The sequence below is a fragment of the Rhea americana genome, unplaced genomic scaffold (genome assembly GCF_003343005.1).
Source record: "Rhea americana isolate MKP2758 unplaced genomic scaffold, rheAme1 scaffold_6, whole genome shotgun sequence".
NCBI lineage: Eukaryota > Metazoa > Chordata > Aves > Rheiformes > Rheidae > Rhea > Rhea americana.
The window spans coordinates 8964205-8985532 of record NW_028186756.1 but is presented as its reverse complement, the minus strand read 5'-3'; the positions used below and the strand labels follow the sequence as shown (position 1 = coordinate 8985532).

The following is a 21328-nucleotide window of genomic DNA, read 5'->3' as shown; positions in this document are numbered from 1 at the left end:
AAATACAGAAAATCATTATATCAGGAGGAAGGATATACACTACAAAATGCTGTTAATACTTCTGAAGGAAAGTACTGACGGAAAGCATTCGGAACCATAATATCATTTTCAGTAGCGGGTTTATTGTTAATAGGGATAGAATACCAAGATTTCTTTACGAAAATATAATTCAAATTTACCTGTTGTGTTACTTTTCATTGAAATCATGGTTGTTTATCCCATTTGGATCATAGAGAGTGGTAAGTTCTATAGTGACTAGCAGTGAAACAAAAATTGTTCCATATGCTAAAACCTTAGCACTGATGCTGTATCTGGGTGGAACGGAATCCACCCAAGTATCTAGGTTTCGCACAAGTACATTTTATTGAATTGTACTAAACACAYTTTCTAAGGAAGATTAGTAACACAATGCAAAGCTGTATTATTTACCTGTATACACACATAAACATAGACAAATATGTATAGATTTATGACATTAATTATGTGCATTAACTTGGCCCTGGTAAAAAGACACTTTTATCAATCCAAAATAATTTATTATTGGGAGGAGAAAAAAAATCCAAAAAAACACAAAGTGAGAAGTAACAGAAAACTATATAGCCTTCTCTAATGCAGTATGCAAATGGCAAACCACAGAAGCTGGCATATAATGTTACACTTGATAGTCATATTTTAAAATTGTTTCCAAATATCATGATTATTTCATTATTCAGCTTATCTTTTGCTATATAAACCATTCCTTYAAAAATACAGATTTTATTTGCAATGCAAAATATAAAAGCTACTTCAAGACGACAGTAATCTTTACAATTGTCTTCTCACTGTCTTCATTTTAGAAAGTATTGCATATGATAATAGAACTAAAAATAAAAGTTAAGTACATAAGAATGAAGCACCAGTACTGAAATGACATATTAATAAAAATAAGGAAAAAAAAACAGATTTATTTTAGCATCAAGTAATCCAAAATTTAAATCAACTACAGGTATCACAGAAGAAATGTATGTTTGATAAATGTACGTAGTAGCTCTAATTACTATACATATATTCAACATGTAGAAAAATGTTTTTATTTAGTATTGTTTAGATTATTTATACAAAAATTTCCCAAATACAAAAATGTGTTTAAATAGATAAAACCTTTTTTTTTTYCCTTTAAACGGGTATAAGGAAAACAGTGCTGTAGAAATCAGACCACAAAGACCAACTATAATCCTTTTCTAAACACTAAAATTATTTTTTATGTGATTCTAAAAACTCTAGCAAACTTAAGTACTAAAAAAAGACATTCTTTCATGAGAATATCATTCTGCCTAGTGGTGAAAATTATACTCTTCTCTGTTTATTGTTTAGTCTCTTACATGTTGATTGAGTGTTTTTGGTTTCTCTGCTTTATCAATGTTGAGTTAAGAAGTTACTGTCAAAAAGATGAATCATCATGACTTTTTTTCTCACACCTTGTTTGGAAATTAGAGCCTACCACCTTATTCATAGCATCAATCACTGTATTTTGTATATCACCATTTTTCAGCAGTTCTGGTGTTGCAGTAGTAGTAAGACTAAATGCAAGACATTCTAGTAATCCCCCAATTCACTTACAGCTGAGTACCCAGCTTTCCATGTCAAAAAATAAATTAGCAGCATCACAGACCAGCAGAACTCTATTTCAGAATAAGAAAAGAAATTACCTATACCAAGTCTCCTGTGAATATTTTCTTTTCAATGGGTGTGTATTTGGCAGTTATCAAGGCTGAAGGGTAGTCAATGAAGCTGACAATGGAAAAAGGGCTTGGAGAAACACAACTTGTCTATTTGCCTCAGAAGAGAATAAATGATATCTATGTTATTCCTGATCTTTTTAAACCAACTTACATCAAGATTATCTTTTCTGCTTCAATTTAAGCTCATTACTTCTTGCCCTACTCATCAAAAAAAGCTAATACAGACTTTTTATCGACTCTTCTTTAACCTTTTTTTTTTAACACATGAATACTTCCAAATAATGTTATTGTGCTCTGGCACAGTTCACTTTCCCTAGCTGAAACACAGTGCCCAAAACTGGACCCAGAGTTTACAAAAACGTGTGCTGTTCCACTTTGCCTTTGTAAGGACTGATGTTTCTAAGGAACTGCACTGCTTCATKATTGCTCTCACACAAGCTGTCTTCTGCCTTCTCCCTCTCAACTTCTCTTTCAAATGAAAGAGGACCCTCACCTGTAAAAGGCGGACATATCATTCTTTTCTTCTCTATAATCATATTAAAGATGAACCTATTCTATCTGGATTTTTGGTCTCAGTACGTGTTTTTGCTGTTTATGCTGACCTGTAGGCCCCTGCCACATTTTCCTTTGCCCTCACTGATCTTAGCTGAAAGTAGTCTTTGAGATTTCTCTTTCAAAGAGAGTTGATCAGAGGTTCAAAAGGGGCGAAAAGGGGAGAAAGGGTAAGAACAGAAAGACATGCACAGAGTGACTTCAAAAAAAACATTAGGAAATAGGTTAAAAGATGTGGAAATTTTTTGATTTTTAACCAATCGGAACTGCAGTTTCAGGTATGTGACTATATACAATTCTAGTAATTTTTATTCCTTCTAATTATTTTTATTCTAATCAAGAGATAGAAAGTTTGCATAATTTCGTCTATTTGATGAACTCCCAGGGCTTTAAACTCTGCTTATGTTTAAATGAAATTAAAGCTCACGGCAGTCTGMTTTATGAATCTCTTAAATATTTACCTTTATATTTTATACTGTACATACCAATTAACACATTTACTTAGAAAGTTCTGAGCTAATTTGCATCAGCTAACGCGACTCACTCGCAGTATTTTAAATTCAGCTTTAATTTTAACATTCATTTTTTTCTATACTATTCAGATCACAATCTTCTTAAAACACTTGGAATCAAATTTGATATTTACAAATATATAAATATTTACAAATATATATTTGTAAAATATTATTTTAGTAGTGTTTTAATACTGCTATCTTTGCCTTTTCTGTGATATTAGACAGAGTTTAAGTGGTTTTAAGCACAAGCATAGCCCAGGGATCTCGTATTATAAAAATATTAGTAGCATTTAAGTATTTACACCTATTACACCGAATTGAAAGAAGTAGTTTTAATAAATAGTAAATATCATCATAATTAAGACTATCAACTGCTTTGATATGCAGATATTATCAATTCTCAAAGTCTYGTATCTTAGTCAAAGTCAAATTACTTACGGTGATTCTGCAGACTGTGTGTTTGTGTCTAAATGAATATTTGATAAAATACATGCAAAATACATGCATAGGAGAAAAAAAATCCCAAGCAAGCCTTATTTTGTTCATAAAGGAGAGCTGAGAAGTGGCACTTTAGGCATGTGCTGTATGTTACTGATAATATTTAATGAGAACAGCTAATTATCAGTAAAATAACAGCAGCAATGATGTTTAAATACCAGAACAAAAACGAGTGACAAATGGTAAATTCAATCCTCATCAGAAATGCATCAGAAAACAATTGTCACCCAAATAAAAAGACTCAAACTGTTTCAAACACAAAATACATTGCTGTGAATCTCAGTGTGTTTTGCAAATACTGAGGAATAATTACATATTTTATCTATTTATAAAGTGCTCTTTAAAACAACTAACATACAGCCCCAGTGGATCCTGCAAAAAAACAGCAGGACAAGAAGCAGGAAGCTGGAAAAGCCCAGTAGTACAGTAACAAGAGGCTTRAACATGGACATCCCTTACCTTTTGAGGGGGTATGAAGATTAAGGATGGGGTACTGACTCTCTGGTTCCTCCCTTGAAGGAATAAACTCAATCCCCAGAATTCCCCTGATGGGTGAATTCACAGAAAACACAGAGGTGTCACTCTTCTACATGGTTTGCCTGCGGTAAGGGAAAATGGGGCTTTGTAACTACATCTCACCCTATGAACTCCTATTGCTAGTAATTTTCATCATTYGTGGATGATTCCTTGATGCCAGTGATACAGATGAGTAACTGCTTATCAGATAAGCATTCAGAAAAGTATTCAGAATTCTATGAATTGAATAAAATCTATTCTATCTATTCTGTATCTTCTATTCAGAAAAGTTAAATGTTCTACAATACAAATACTACTCCTGAATATGAAATGGAACTGTTCTTATTTAGTCTTTCTCATGTACTGGTAAATTGGTATACCATGTGCTGCAAAAGAACAGGTACAATTACAGTATCATATCTTGTGGATTTATAAATCTTTGTAACTTGAAATACATACCTTTTCTAATGTGTAAATATTAGTTTTTTGGCCTCAGAGTAAGAGGATACAATGAAATACATATGAATGACAGAAGTCAGTAAAATCAGGAGTAGCACTAAGACATAAGGAAGCGACTGCTTCATCGTCTTCTCTGATAAAGGCATTTAAGAGAACAAAACACAACTTCTTTACTTGCCATATTTTCTCTGAGGTGCTAAAAGTCTTTCCTTGTCTGAGATACACCCCATTTAAATATTTAAATAAATGAGCAGTACATAATTTCTAAGTTAGCGTGTTTCTATACAGCTACTAATTTCTAAGTTAGTGTAAGTGTTTCTACCCAGCTACTATATTTGAACTATGAATTGAGACAACTGTCTCAAATTGTCTTCAGTTGTCTCACCTGGATCTGGTATTATTCATTATTTTCATCAGTAACTTGGAGTTAGCAGATGATTAAATTTCAAGATGATTTCAGGATAGGGTTTCAGGATACAGTTCCTACAACTGAAGGAAACGGACCAAATCAAAAACTGTATCCTGAAATTTATCTAGATCCTAAGATTTGAKCTCACCTCTGTAACATTAAGACGAAAGAAGATGCTAAGATGACTGAAGACTAAAGAGAGATTGTAAGAAAGACAGAACATGCTAAAGATCAAAAGTGGGTTTTCCACTTCGGACTTCTATATCTACTGTTCAGAAGCAACACTGGCACTGTTCTTTTTATTTTCTGAAGCTATTTAGATTTTTATTGAAATCCCTCATTACACTGTTCTCCAATACAGAAGAAATATTCTAGTAAAGATGACTCAAAGCATCCTTTGATTCTCAGGGGTTCTTGCCTTCTGGGTCATCAGGAGAGGACACACCACAAAAACAGAAACTACTGATACTTGTACAAAAATAGATCAATGCACTTTCAGTTATCTAGCTACTATGACAAAGAATGCCATGTTTTCCAGAATTTATTGTACCACATATGCTGTACAAATTGGTTTCACAATGACAAAACTTCTTCAATTAGTGCTGCTGCTGAATTACAATTCTTTAATGTATTAATATGAAGAAAGAATCTCTCCTGAAGGCCTCTTGTAAATGCAATTTGTATTTTGCTGTCCTTGGAAGCTCCATATTAAGTTCACAGGCAGACAGAGAATCATCTGACCAGAGAGAAGAATGATACTCCTGTGCCCTCATAATAATTCTGGAATGTTTTCAATATCCTCAGGGTCTCACAACGTATGCTTTCCTCTCCTCTGAAGAGGTATTCACAAAGAAAGGGAAAATGGTACTGAAAAAAAATGTCAAATATTGGGCTGCAAGGTTTAAACAAACTGCTGAAGTGGAGCAGCTGTGAAGGACAAAGTCACTTTGAGGTATGAAAGATTCAGAAAGTGAAATGCAAGAAATAAATTTGCCAGGACAGGATTGAAGGTTTTATTTTGTTTTAAAAGTTACTCAGAAACACATTCATGTTTCTAACTATCTAAACAAAACAACATCGTGAGGTATGAACATCATGGAATTACATAAACTCTTACAGAATGTTATACTGTATTAAAATCAAACATGCATAATCACTAATGTGCTTTTAATAATGATGTTTTGATTTCAGTCTTTTTWTGGTGAATCAGTTTTTACATATGTTAATGCTACAGGACAAGCCATGCTGTCTACAATTGCATTTTTTTCCTATCAACAGGTCTTCATGGAGTAAGGATGCATAAAATATTGTAAGATCTATTAGCATTGTTACCAAAAACTCTAACTCTTGATCAGAAATGTGGGAAATGAGCAGGTTTTTACTGAAATTCAAAAGAATTGCCACTCAGTTACACATCAGTAGTTTTGACAGGCTGTGAAATAATGGAATTGTAAAGAGGAAATGTTCCCTTTCTAGTCCTAGCAAGCAACCTAACTAATTTATGCTTAGCAGTGACTTAGTAATGTTATTTGTACATGTTCTTTTCTTCTATCAATTCCTTTGGGTTTTGACTTTATGAAGAGTTAGAGGAAGACAACTTTACTGTCGTATTGCCACACAAACCTACCTCAGCATCCTATTTCAAAAGTCTGGAGTGGGTTTTTTTCCCTCTTTTATTCTCTCATTAGAAAAGTGCTACTGGACTTTCTTAGAGGCTCCTACTGTTTCCACTGGAAGGCACAATGTTTCTAGTGTTGTATTTTTAACAGAATACAAGATTTAACATGACATCAGAGTTGCAGCAGCCTTCTTACCTGAAGTGCAAGAGGCTTCCACCTCACGTTCTTCAGAAGGGCAGGAGCAGAAACCAGGGTATTCTGAGGACGTTTCTTCAATGTTAAAATCACTCCATTTGGGTCTTCTCGCAATGTATTTACCAGGTTCTTTAACTGCCAGCCAACCTAAGGAAGAATTGCATAACTGAATTTTGAAAGCTCTCCATTTAACTGTGATGGATGCCTTCTATTAACTGAAAAGGTCTATTAAAGCCTGCTTTTTGCAAATGTACACAATTTTTATGAACTGTTTGATTACCTCTGTTGGATTGAAATGATACTACTGATGCTAGATTATTATTTGCTTTTGTTTTTAAGCAAGGCTTCTCAACAAAACCAGGCATATGTGAACCCTGCCTCCCCTTTAACTATCTGTGAGTTCACTGAACACTAAATCAAATTTGAAAGTAGAATGGACATCTTTAAAAAGTCAGGATACAACAAGTACCATGAAGGATTTCACTAACCGATTTTATAAAGACCCCAATCAGTACCCTCACTGAGAGAAAGGCAAGCAAATTTCACATTTTGTACATTCTGATGGACTAGCTAGCTATTCTACATGTATTTTGTTCCTCAACAGCCACTACATTAGTGTTTTTTTTCCCTCAGAGGTGTTATAAATGGAAAAAGGCAGGAGAAAGGAAGGAAGCAGAACAGGTAATATAAGTAGGTAGTTATTTAACAGCAGGAGGACACAGTGATGAGCCAAAGGACCAAAAATAAAATAAAATAAAATAAAAACTACACCCCCCCTTACAGGGTTTACTAGTTCCACCTCTCTGAGAGCACTTTGCAAGACAGATACAATTTTTATTTTTTCTTAATTTTACATAGATACCAGAAAAAACAATAAAATCTCCTAACTTTCTTGTTTGAGCATTACAAATAGAAAGATTTCTCAAGACCTTTGAGGCAGAAATTTTTTACATCTCTTTGCCTAATACAGGCCAATTATCATGAAATAATTTCAATTTCAATCTTTAATATCGTCATTGTTGAGGAGAAAAAAAAAAGACTATGATACAGCAACATATGTAACTGCTTCAAAATCCTAACTAAAGGTAAAAATATCATTTACTTTAATACCTATACATCACCTAGAAGAAGCTGAATAGTTTAAGTTACTAGAAATTGTAAAAGCAGACATGAATACTGAAATACTAATACTGAGAAGTTTTTTTTTTTTATCTGCCTGCCACAGAAAGCTGCTTAGAGACATCTTGGTCTTCACTATTATTTAAGTATGAATTTCCCATTCTTCCATTTGAACTGCTTATACATTAAAACATAGGATATATTTTTATAGTATTTTAGTTTATGAAAGTTTACCTTATCCTGTTACCTTATATGGTTGAAGAGGTTTTAAAACTAACTTAAATGATGGTACGCAAAGATGCTTATGTTAGAGTGAGCCTCTTGCACATTTAAGTGCTGCTGAACTTCTACTTGTACTTCCACATGCACACAGAGAAAAATTTTCAAAAAAATCAGATATGTAAATTGGAAGTGAAAACTGAAAATTATGAAAAAATGTTTTTCTCAAAAAAACCCTAAAATCAATGGAACTGTACTAGTTTAAATTATAGAGTAAATTTGGCTCTGTAATTTCAGCAGTGCTTCTTCCCTTCCTGTACACATTTGATATATTAGCCTGTTCACCATGAAGAAAAAAAAGAAATTCACTGTGAAATACTAAGTGACAAGAATTATCATTCAAGTTGAATAGTATAATTTCCTGAATAATTGTATTACTGAAGAAACTTCTCTAACACTACAGACCTCAAAAAATCTCTCCAAATTTGTACAGAATGACAGAAATGTCCTGCAATGCTCATTAGCTTTAACATTCACTTCTAAAGCTTTATAGTCATGACATGATACAGATAATCAGACTTACACCACAAGTTCTGAAATATGTATTTTTTTCTACTTTTTTTACAACAGAAGAATGATACAACTAATACAGACTCAGTCCTAGGTCCAAAATCTGGGTCTGTGGCCATGAAGCATACTCACAAAATTAGAATTTTTTTTTGAATAATCACCACTGCTTTTCTTCTGTACTACAGCTACCTGCACCATTTGTTATTATGAGAAAGTATACCAATGATCTTGTTGGAGTAACTCAAGTTACAAAAACAATGCCACATAGAAAGGAATCACTGGAAAAAGTAACCACGTGTAAGTGACAATTAGGTTACTGTTTCACATTCAGTTCTGGGAAAGAACAAAGCCTGTTGGCTTTGGTGGATTTCCTTAACCATACTTACATGCATCTTTCCCTGTTCACATGCGATTTCTAGTTTTCCACTGAATTTAAGTAAATAGGAGTAGGATAGACTCTTTTTATGTACTTTTTATGTACTCTGCCATTTTTTAAACATTACTTATGTGATTGCATTTTAATTTGAACACTGATGGTTACCTTTCTGTCCACAATTCTGCTAAACAAAGGCGCATGGATCCAATCTTGCATAGAATAATACTTCTTACAAATAATTTTATTTTATTTTAAAGAAAAGATGAGTTTCTAGAGGGAGGGGGAAGAGTTACTAGACTCTTCCCTCTATTTTCAGTTCCCAACATTAGAATTTTACAGTAGTAATAAATGGTCATAGTAAAGACCTCTCATCATTGCTGTAACTACAAATTTAAAGTCTAATATTAAGCAGCCCTATAACAAGCAGGAATTAAAATGCTTTCTTCACACAGCATTTCTACAGACACCATTTTAGGGAGTCGAACTACGGCAGCCTTAAATAGAAGCTTTTAGATTGAAAAGTTTATGCACCACAACAACTGTACAAGTTTATATGCAGGCATTCACTCTCATTATGTTTCCTATGTAAGTTAAGATGTAAACTGCAAGATTACAACCTCTTACAGCGGACCGAAGCAAGGATTGCAAGTGTGAACAGTGTGTAGTTTAAGGAAGGTTTGCATTTGGATTTGAATGTTAAGGCCTGGAAAGAACTGTGCCATATTCTAGAAGAAGTATTTAGACAGCTTAAGTTCTTACCATATCTATTGAAAATCTAAAAATATACTAACCACAGGAACAGACAAAAACTAAAAAATTGCAAAAACTAGCAGAGAGAAACACTAAAAACACTATTGCATTTAATAAATAGTTTTTTAATTAAAAAGACATTTTAATGTTTTGGATTTTTAAGCATGGAATGTATTTGTGATTTATGTATGTCATCCTCCTTTCCATATAAACTCCTCCAGTTTGTGCTTTGCTTATAAAATGGCAGAGGCTATTTTCATTTTTACTCAGTTACAGAATTAAAAACTATTCTTGATTTTTACAGATTGCTGTAATTTTCAGAACGCTGAAATCTTTATAATTTCACGAGTTCCTTTTAGAAGAGAATGATAAATTAACTTAATGATAAATTATTCTAATGAGAATCTTAATGACAGAACCATTAAATACCTAGATCTATTAGAGAACAGTCCGCAAGCATTATTAGTAGGCTATAATAAAATGCTCTTAGGAATTTGGACATGTCATTATAAATTGTACTACTAAAAATATCTTCGAAAAAATAGAAGGAAGTCATTACGATGGATCAAAAATCTTAGCTGAAAACCAGTCCTTGAGGCAGACTTTAATGTATATTCTTAAACAATCAGTCTTTAATAGCGATTAGTAGCTTCTAGCTATGGTCAGACATATTCAGCAAAGGGCTATTTCGCGCATTTAAGACTTTCAGCATACACATTCAGTTAATTAGATTCTGTAATATGGGCTAAGATATTTCATGTAGTAATCAAAGTTAACTTTAAAACCAGACTAATAGAGGAAAAAAAAGACCACTAGTGTGCATATTTTTTTTCCTGAGTAAATGAAATTGGAGCAATCAGAATATCCCTTACATTCAAATTAACAAATTTAGTAGGACATTATTATGTCTGCTTTACATGGCATAGTAAAGCCATGTTCACCTCCACATAGAGTTTTTCAAAACACATACATGCTTGTTATGGTATATCTTAATAAGGCATAGCTCAGGTAGTGGAAGTAATAGCACATAGTGGATAGAAAACACAATGTTCTTCCTTTCCCCCAAAATTCTGGGGATGCAGCAAAAGTGTAGTTTCACAGTTCCTTTACTGCCTTAACAAACCGTAAACAACTACCAGGACTCTGAAGAATAAAGCAGATCTAAAAATCAGAGAAATACAGAGTGCATCTCATAGAAGGAAGGACAGAGTTAAAAGAAGGTTAAATCTACATGTAGTTTAGAGAGCTATGCATATTCTACTCACTCTGTCATGTTCCCAGCTTTAATCCTACCTAGGGAGGAGAGACATTGAGCACTGATTGAATGGGAATTTTAAGAACTTAATAGTTCCTTGTTAGGTATTTGATCTAGAAATCAARTTTACAAAACAGTATTTCCTAAATGCTTTAAAACACATGTAAGTACGTTGCATACCACCTGCAAACAAGTAATTTTGCTTTGAGACTGCAGGACCTAAACCCTTCATGAAGCAGCACAGATGCTTCCTTTCAAGGCTTTTGTAACATACAAGCTAACCTATCTGGACACTTGAATCTCAAGAGTATGATCTTTCTTCATATCTGCATAAAAATCAGAACTGAAGGATTCTGTAAATGCATCTTTTTTTAAGAAGCAAGAGTATGATCCTTTTGTACTGTAAATCATGGATTTACCTTGCATCACAATACTGCCCAGATTGGGAGAGGGTGTGTGTGGGGGGGGAAAATTCAAGGGAAATTTGATTAACACAGAATTTTGAAATGATTATTAGATAAAAATGTAAGATCTTAAGAAAACTTTTTGTGAATCGCTGAATAGAAAGCTCATAATTAACACATTGATTCTTTATTTTTATTAATTCCTATTACTAACAGTAATTGATGATGAAAAACAAATGCTCTCCCATCATCTTACATAGCTATTTTCAGTTACTAATTGAATAATACAGCAAGATTCCAAGAAGATGCAAGATCTGCTATTGGAAAACAGGCATTACGAAGTGTTTCTCAAAGACAGAATCCTGACAGTGAGTGACTGCTCCAACTTCTTTGCAAACAGACATCGTTTGGGAGATGATCTGAATCTCACGTCATCCTCCCTTCAGTTTTTATCATTCCTTTTCCTACTTGTATTTCACAACACAGGAAGTGTGGTGAAACACAAGATGGTGTTACCTGGTACTAYATTTACAAATTTAGCTCTGTCTCTAAAATGAACTCTCATTAAGACTCAAATTTACAATCTCAAAATTTTACTCAAATTTTACAATTACCATCATACATTCTGGATATTAACTCAATAAATATCTTAACACCAAAAAGTTAGTGCTGACAATTCACTGTGCCAGGGCTCCTGACATACCTCATTTTAAAGCATGCAATTACATATAAAACGAATGGCATGAGCTGGTATTAGGCTGCTGATTGTGTACTTATATAGTATCCTTCACTCCAGAGAATAACCTTAACAATCATTAAAATACAACTACATCATCTAAAAATGAGCTGTTTAGACATAACATTAACAAATAGCTTACACAAAAGCAAAGGTATTAGAATTTAAAAAGCACTTCTAGACTATCTTCATTTACTCATCTACATAGTTGCAGGCAACTATGATGTGATTGAAAAATGGATGAAAATAATCATTATCCAAAAAGGCAGACTACTTAGGGTCCTTGCTCCTTTTCCCAATTTTAGAAAAATATTCCAGAATCTCATTTCATTGCTAGTTAAAAAACTCTCTTTCAAATTTTACCACAAATTAATATATGGATGCTTGTATGGATGGTTTTTCTTGAACAGCACTGTTCTTGACCTTAAAAAGTTATTTCCCTTCTTGGTCTTTATAGCCTCTATCTACGAAAAAAAAGAAATCTCCTCTCATACCTAGCTGGATAGGGTAACCAAATTAAAAACCTCTATTCTTTTAAGACAGATACTGAAGTATCTTTTTTCTCCCATAGCATTTGTTTTAATGATTAATGAAAGTAAATTCACATTTGATGACTGTAACTGACCTRTTTATCGCACAGTATTTCAGACAAAGTGTTACCAATGTCAAGACAATGGCATTACTACACTGTTTCTCCTGGAATTGTGTTCCTGACTAATTGCAAGTTTATCTTCGCTATGTTGAGTCACATTATCTCCATGGCTCTCAGTCAACTTGGGACTACTTACTACATTCTGACTTCTGGATTCTTGCCACTTGCTATTGAGTAACATCTAGCTTACACCAGGCATTATTAAAAGCATTGTTACTGCTCGCTGTTCTAACAATTAACCTCCAGATTCTAATCCTCAAACAATCCTCTCCAATGCAGTTTTCTCTAGCTTATCTAGCACTTTTCTATACAAAACTAGATCAAGTATTTTGAACTTATTCAGACAGCTGGATCAACAACTGGACCAGAAACATTYCTGTTGTCTGAAAAACTCTTTATCAAATGTAGAACATTAGCATGATTTCCTAAAATTATAGTGTATTTTATCTAACACTACATTTTTTAATTATCCCTTCCTCTCTAAATTAACTCCAAAGTGTTATCTGCTATTGACTAATAAGCTTTTCTTTTTTCTGTAAGTTATCCAGTTTTGCTTCCATCCTGACTATTCTTATCTGTATGTTTGTTACTTGGTACATGGTTTCCTTCCCTTCCCATATGTTCTATACTACTACTTCCCTTCCTATATGTTCTATACTACCACTTCTTATGAAAACTGGAGGAACCAAGTATTTCTTAGCCAGTGATCACCTTAAGTTTCATTTTACCCTATTTTTGCTGTATGACAGCCCCAACTCTCTAACTGAAGAATCAATTACCTGTATAAAAGAACGTTTTGTCTTCAAAATGAAATTAACTTATTTTTTTATCTCAAGTAAACAGCACAAAACATATTATACATATAACAAGGTATAATTATTAATATAGTAAACAGGTAAATATACTGTGATATATTAGTACCTCTACATCATTCTGTAAGACAGGAAATAAAAATCTACAAGGTATTGACAGAATTAGTGCCTGCTATTACTGCTAGGAAAAAAATAAAGAGTTTGTGTGACGGTAATTTAGAATGTAGAACTTATTTTTTTCAAGTTTCTTACATTGTTATATTAAGTTATAATAAGAAAGAAGGAAGAGAAAAGCAAATAAGAAAATTGGATAATGATAAAATGATCTTAACAGTTAGTGGCAAGTCATCTGATTTAATTAATTTCTTGTCTGAAGTATTTTTCTTTGATCTTCACAATTGTATTAGTGTTCCTTGGTTATACCTGATTCCACACAATATTTTATTTCTGTTTCAATTGTTGTATTATATACTTCATAAGCTGCTTTCCTTTGATAGTTTTTGAACATTTTTAAACTTTTCAATGTAGCTGAGAGTTATTTGAAAAGTAAAATAAATTGTCTTTGTGAGTATTGTTAACCCAAKAGTTTTAGGAGAAAAAAAAAAGAAAAAGAAGAAGAGAATGAAAATAGCTACCTCCTAGATGATGCCTCCTACTTAGTACAGCTGATATTTTATATAAAATGAGTACATAAGTAATAACAACTATTTTGAAAATATACAGCCAAAATATTCTAGTCAAATCAATCCCAAAATGCTTAATGCCACGCATCTAGAAATTCAGTAAGTGTCATGGTCAGCATAATTATTCCTCTGTGATAGTTTTACAATCCCATAGAAATGCCTGAGGATTAGAAATACCATTATTTGTGGTGACTGCAGGAACTGTACAACAGCTGTTTCCAACTCTGCATCTTCTCCAAGGTGTTTAAAACCTCTCTCTTCTTACAGATTCAAAATAGGTCATGATTCTTCTCTTTAAATGGACTTCCTTATGGAAAAAAGTTGAATTTAAATTGAAACTACCATTTTTGTTTTAAAGGGAAAAAGTAAGTTAAATGTCTTAAGTTTCGTTTCTTCAGAGAGTAGTTAGGTTTTAGAAGGGATCTCTGGAGATCATCTGGTCAAATCCCTCTGCTCCAGCAGGATCATCTAGAGCAGGTTGCCCAGGACCACAGGTTTACAGTATCTCCAAGGAAGGAGACTCAATATTCTTGCCCGTATAATAATGAAAAATGAAAACAAGCCTTCGAAAACAGGTAAACAGCATGCAACAACTTTATTTCTCAGTGGGTGACTATAGCATAGGAGTACTGCCATATGCATGAATGAATATGCTTTTGCTGTACAGCTCTGTTACTCAATGATAAATATGCAAAGCATTTCAGTTGGGAATCTGTAGAGGCTGTTGAAGAGGGACATGCTTTATGATGAAAAACTGAAAGTACAAAAATTACTTAGCTTACCAAAGAGAAAGTGAACACTTTATTTGATTAGATTCTGAAAACATCTAAATAAGAAATAGGTTCAGCAATCAAACAGCTAAAAATATATCAAGATCAAAGGACTGTAAGCTGATGCTACACAAAGGTAGACTACAAACAAAATGCACCAGGATTTTTTTTTCCTGAGAAATGAAAATAATTAACTACTGGAACAATTTATCACACGCTGTGAGAACGTCACCGGAAATTTAAGAATCARATAGTCTTAGTACATAAGCAAACAAGAATTTAGCTACAAAACACATTGGCCTAGTTTAGTCAAAATCAGATCGATCAGATGATGTCGACAGTCAGTTACAGCATCTTAATCTATTAAAAAAATACAGTTTCTCTGATCAATAAAGTATTTTCACTGGTAGTAACATGAAAAGGTTGTATCTAATCATCATCTTCAAAACAGATTCTTTCAAAACACATTATGTTGAACAGAATTTATATTTGAAAGACTACCCAAACGCTAAAGAAAATTCAATCTCGAGAAAATGTCTTTGTTAGGACAGCAAGGATAAATCTCGTAGTATGCAGAGTATCCGAAGGWTACCAAAATCTAATATAGTACATTTCTGCATCATTTGTAGCAATTTGCTCCCATGTATATGCTTTATCAAAGTATGGAACCTCCCTTACAAATGAAAGGTGAAAGTAGGAAAAAGAAGCAACACTAGCACCTGTGTTTTTATCAGYTGTACTGCTAATGCATTATGTATGCCTCTACGGATAACTAATGTGAAACTAGAGATAACAGATATGACAAGATACATACATTATAAACAAGATTTTAACAATCTTGAAAGCTCTGTAATAAGTAAGGAAGTGCTTAGAATACTATAGGTAATATTCACAAGACAATGCTGAATGCTTCTTTTGAAACAAATTGAGCAAAGTGATTAAAGAAATACAAAAAAAGCTCCACTGCTTTCAGCTCCACAACAAGGGRAAAACATGAGCCATCACAATTGGTGCAAGCTGTTGCTGTATTTTTATTTCAGAAGGAATGAAGATTTGACATTCAAATAAAAAAAGTGAAAAGAAATCTTGAGTAAAAGTCTTGAAAAAAGGAAAGACGAAAGAAAAGCATTGAATGAGAGCATTTAATCTCTAATCCCAGTAATAGGATTAGAACTCAAATCTGTAAATCAACTTTCTGAAATCAAAATGGTGGTGGAAATGGCACTGCCAACAAGAAAAACAGCTGAAGAACACAAAGAGAGGTATGAAGGCAGCTGAACCTTGGCTAACTATAATTTCAAATTGTGCTGTATTTAACTCTGTATCCACATTTTATGTATGTTATTTCTTTCAATTTATGTATGTTATTTCTTTCAATTTTACTTCTACCTCTACAGTCAAGAAAACAGTATTTTGCTTTGCTAGAATAAACTCTTATTATTTTGTCATAGTTAAGCATGTTGATATTAAAAATGAACCTAACTAAAGCTGACAGACTTGAGGCAGTATTTCTTCAGAAATAACAAATCTAAAATGAGATCTGCAGACAAGGAAAAATGTAAGACTGCAGGTCCCCCAAAACAAGCTTAGGTGACTAAAGCACTTGTCGAGCTGCAAAGTCAAGGCAAAGGCTAGCACGATCAAGTGTTGAATTTTAGTGAGAACTCAATGCAGATACAAATCCATACTCCTCCACTTGGTGAGCAAGACTGCTTAGGAAAACCTGTAAGAACACCACAAATATGCAGCCCTTCCTTTTAAAGTTTTACTCAACTCCTCCTGCCTCCATTTCAAAGGGGTTACACCTCATTTTGCAAATTGATACTGCTAGTATTAAATCACTGATTACAAAAAAAATTAATGACCTGCAACTTTTGAATTATTCTCATCAACTAAAGGAACTAATGGCAATTACAGGCATGATTTTGATCATGACAACTCATGGTAGCAGATGAAGAAGGAACAGACAGAAGGAATACCTTGTAGTACGACATGTTGACACAGCAAGTCACAGAAGTGACTTATACTTAAAGATCAAAAGGGATAGTTAAACCCTTAAAATTATCAGTCCTTGGGGGCAGGAGGGTTAGACACAAACCACTGAAACACATAAAATACTCAGCATTACTGAATGGCTCTCTGAAGTCACAATGAATAAAGAATGAGATTTTTTTTCCAACCATTGCAGAGGAAGAATAAGTTTTCATGTGAAAGAGTTTGCCATTTATCTTAGCCTTATACACTTCAGAATCAATAATTATTGGAGGGCTTTTATGAAGAAGCTATTTTATGCCATTTGACTCAGCTGTTGGCACAGTGCTGTTAGAAAGAAAACGATTACAAGTACCAAAAACCTTGGGCCTGTTCTAATAACACACATGAAAACAGAGTTGCTGCCCAGAATGCCAATTCTTGAGTATCTGAATGAGGAGGTTTCACCTACTGGACTCACGATTAAACCAGGTCTGTCATTTGAAGAATATGTTTGACAGAGAAAAGCAGTCTAATGTATATTTTAATTTGTAACTATGACAATTCATAAAACCTCTCTAATGTAGCTAGGAGCTACACATTGTATACCAACACTTTAAGAATACATTATACTACTTTTCAAGAGAAAATATTTGCTCTAAAATCATAAGAATAGACTTTCACATTTCCATCTCACTCAACTGACAAACAAAAAGAGGTTTCATAGCTTTGCTCCTGCTGTGTTCAGCTGGAGAGGGTTCTGAGAAGAAGTTAAATGGTTACATCATAAATATTTCAGAGAAATTTCTGTCTTAATCATTGTAACAAGTTATTCACTGCTAAACAGCAAGAAATACAAGTGTTCCATAGCACCTATAAACTCCCGTATCACTGATTCCATTCTGGTTTTGGAGCAAAAGTCCTCATGGCTTATGATACTACAGGGACAAAAGTTAATTGCATAGTTTTCAGTAAAATAATCTTCAACACTGGAACTGTCCTGTAAGTTAAGAAGCCAGCAGCTTGCACCATCACAAAATAGGAAAAAAAAATGTAGTCATTCAACTTTGGGTAAGGCTCGCCTCTCTCATAGGCTCTTAGAGCACATGTACAATAATTTAATCTAAAAAAAACCTTGTAATTCATTCTTCAGTTAAGTTTTGTGYACTATAAGTCAGGATACGTTTCTATGAATACTGCAGAGATGCATTACTCCTGTATTTATATGTAAAACAAAATGTGGTTTGCTGTATATGCAATCATACAATACTTGCATAACTGTATACAGTTGAGAAAGAAATATAGCAGCTGCTGTGACCATTCACTCAACTCCTGCTCAGGCTTTGGGCTTAACACATAGCTCATACTAAGGCCTGATGTATGCTGGGAACAGCACCATGAGGCTTGAAACGAGAGCAGCACGTACATCAGACACTCATGGATGAAAAACAACGAGGTCTGCTGTTAATAAGAAATTAAATATAACTGCAAGGATATCTAAGACTGAAACTCTCAGGAATTAACTAAAACATCCAGCAACAACTAACAGCATTAGTACAGACCAAAATTCCGAGGTGGTAGGTAGAAATAAGTTAGCGCACTCAAACAGCCTTTTAAGCGAAGCCACCACCAGCTGGACCACTGAGGCTCTCATTTTTGCTGATACAATGTCAGTGGATGTCAGCATCATGATGGAGGAGGAAGGATAAGCATTCTCCCCATGGTGTAGGTAACTATTTTGCTCTTAAGTGCGTGATATTAACAAATTATCCAGTTAACAAATCAGTGAACTAGCAAATTAAGTTACTAGCGAACTAACAACTTTAATTAGTCTACAGAGAAGGGATTAATTCCTTGTTTGTTTGTTGTTTTTTACTTAATGAGCTCATAAAGTTTGTTTCACACAGTATGCTGTCCTGTGGATTTGACAGCAGTACCATGACAATAACACATTTAAAAGTATGCAAATCATGTGCTAGAATACCTTCAACTCAGCATACATTTCTGTATACACATGCTTATATGATATTAAACAGTTTAATGGTTTCACTGACTTTATAAAATTTCCCATCTGCTTCAAAATAAATCTGCATACAAGAATACACTTAAGCAAAGCCCTACAGATTTCTATAACCATTTTAATCTTGTCTTGTATGCTTCTTCCCCATCCAGCCAACAACTCAGACTATATGGCTGTCAAAGCACTTTGGCATTTTGAATATGAATCCCAGATTAAAGAGAATCTGTTTAAAAGGTTAAACTAGCTGGCAAAACCATAATGAAAAGCCCAAGAGTTTTAATCAATACAATCGCTATGAACTGCGGATGAAACTTTCTGGGATCTCCTAGTATAAAGAGTATGTCAATGAACAGAAACTATTTAAAATGTAATTTTGGTTTAACCCTTCTGGRCTTGTTAATGACTCAACTTGTGCCTTTTCTGATTAGGCATCAGTAGTGATCACAGTATTTTAGAAGGCATAAGTAATAATATAATTTGGCACAAAGCCTGCAAAGCAAAAATTTGCAAAATACTTACCACAGTTTGATGGTTGACCTGGATTACCTCATCTCCAGCATGGATTTTCTTACACTGGTCAGCAGGAGACTAAGGACAAAACATAACAATTAATTTTACATTCAGGGTTGCAAGGAGTAAATGGTGAAAGAGTCAAGAAAACTCTGTCCAAGGAAATATTATCATCATCAAATAATAATTAGTTGTATTCTTAAAAACTATCTATAAGGAATTTTTTTCTGGTTATGTTAAAGATGACAGTTCAATGACAAAACAGTCTGGACTCACTTCCACCAGTAAGATGGACAGCATTATTCACTGATTAAACTGTTCTAGCATCTTTAGGTATGAGATGAGAGAGTACTGAGTGTGTATGACAGTACAAATTGTCACAACTTTATCAGGAATACATTTGTTCAGTGTATGTCCCATGTCAGTAATTCTGTTAAATCAACAAATGGTGATCTTACTGTGTATACACGGACAGGGTTGGAACAACTTTGTATTTAACAGAAAAGTTAAATAATCTCGTAGGCATGTACTTGCAAATACACACTAGCTCCAATATTTCCAAGACAGTACCAGATACACCATATCAACAAAGAAAGTAGCAATTTACTAATAGATCACAGAATCATAGAATCGGTAAAGTTGGAAGTGACCTCTGGAGATCATCTAGTCCAACCTCCCTGCTCAAGCAGGGTCACCTACAGCATGTTAGACAGGGTTGCATCAAGGTAGGTTCTGAATATCTGATTATCTCCAGAGGAGACTCCACAACATCTCTGGGCAACCTCTTCCAGTGCTCTGCCCCTCTCACAATAAAGTTCTTCCTCACATTCAGGCAGAACTTCCTGTGCTTCAGTTTGTGCCTGCTGCCTCTTGTCCTGTTGCACGGCACTACTGAGAAGAGTCAAACCCCACACCCCCCACAAATCCCCCCGCAGTCTTCTCTTCCCCAGGCTGAAGAGACCCAGCTCTCGCAGCCGTTCCTCATAGGGCAGATGCTCCAGTCCTCTGATCATCTTTGTAGCCCTATGCTGGTCTCTCTCCAGTAGTTCCAGGTCTCTCTCGTACTGGGGAGCCCAGAACTGGACAGTCCTCGAGATGAGGCCTCCCCAGGGCTCAGTAGAGGGGCAGGATCACCTCCCTCGACCTGCTGCCAACACCCTTCCTGCACCCCAAGATACCACTGGCCGTCTTGGCCACAAGAGCACATTGCTGGCTCATAGTCAACTTGTTATCCAGACAAAGTATTGAGGGCTTAGATTTTTAGGATACGTAATACTCCACTCTTATAATTCCAGGACCTCTAAGCTGAGCAATTACCCTATTCTAAATACAGCTTCTTGTGCTCATATTAAAACAAACCCTAGTGCCTAATAACATATTTAGATATGGTCAACTACTACAAAATGTRAATAAATAAACCACCACAGACCCTTTTAATTACTATCAAGTTAAGGGGAGGTTTTAAATAAGACTTTCTACATATTACTTTTACAGACCTAAGATCAAGAGGGTGGGCATAAGCAAAAGGCTAGCTTTTAACACTGCTTCTTAATGCTTTCTTGACACTAGGTCAAGACACAAATTGTTTCTTACTGCTTTCTTGACAAAAATAAGAGGCAGGAATCCTCACTGTGATCTGATATATTCTGATGCATATTTCAAGATATGCAGGAAGTCAGTAGTCATGCTGAAGAGGTACAGTAAAACACTCAGTAGAGTACTTAAGAACTAGTTCTATCAAATAAGGTTTTATTTCTTGGATGTAATTGTGAGAAAGTTATTTGTATTCAAATAGGAAAGATGTGCTTTGGGGACACATACGTGGCATTATTCTGAATTTAAATAAAGCCAGAAGAGGGTATCTGTTGTTAAAAGTACTATCATCACATCTGTTTTCATTATTTTCTTATTATACACAAACAAATGTAGCACTTTTTTAGAAAGTCACCAAAACAAAAAAAATAAGTGACATCCAGCTTGTGGGATACATAGAGGAA

At 34.2% G+C, this 21328-nt stretch overlaps 1 protein-coding gene across 2 annotated transcripts in view; it reads right to left on the bottom strand.

Moving 5' to 3' along the window:
- The window catches only part of LOC146587415 (connector enhancer of kinase suppressor of ras 2-like), a 206421-nt gene that overhangs the window by 55024 nt on the left and 130069 nt on the right, over window positions 1-21328 (bottom strand). For both annotated transcript variants that reach the window (XM_085319811.1, XM_085319812.1), the window contains exons 8-9: window positions 19341-19409; window positions 6485-6631 (exon numbers count right to left, since the gene is read on the bottom strand). In XM_085319811.1, coding sequence (XP_085175937.1) covers window positions 6485-6631; window positions 19341-19409 — 216 coding nt within the window. The remainder of the gene's footprint in view (window positions 1-6484; window positions 6632-19340; window positions 19410-21328) is intronic.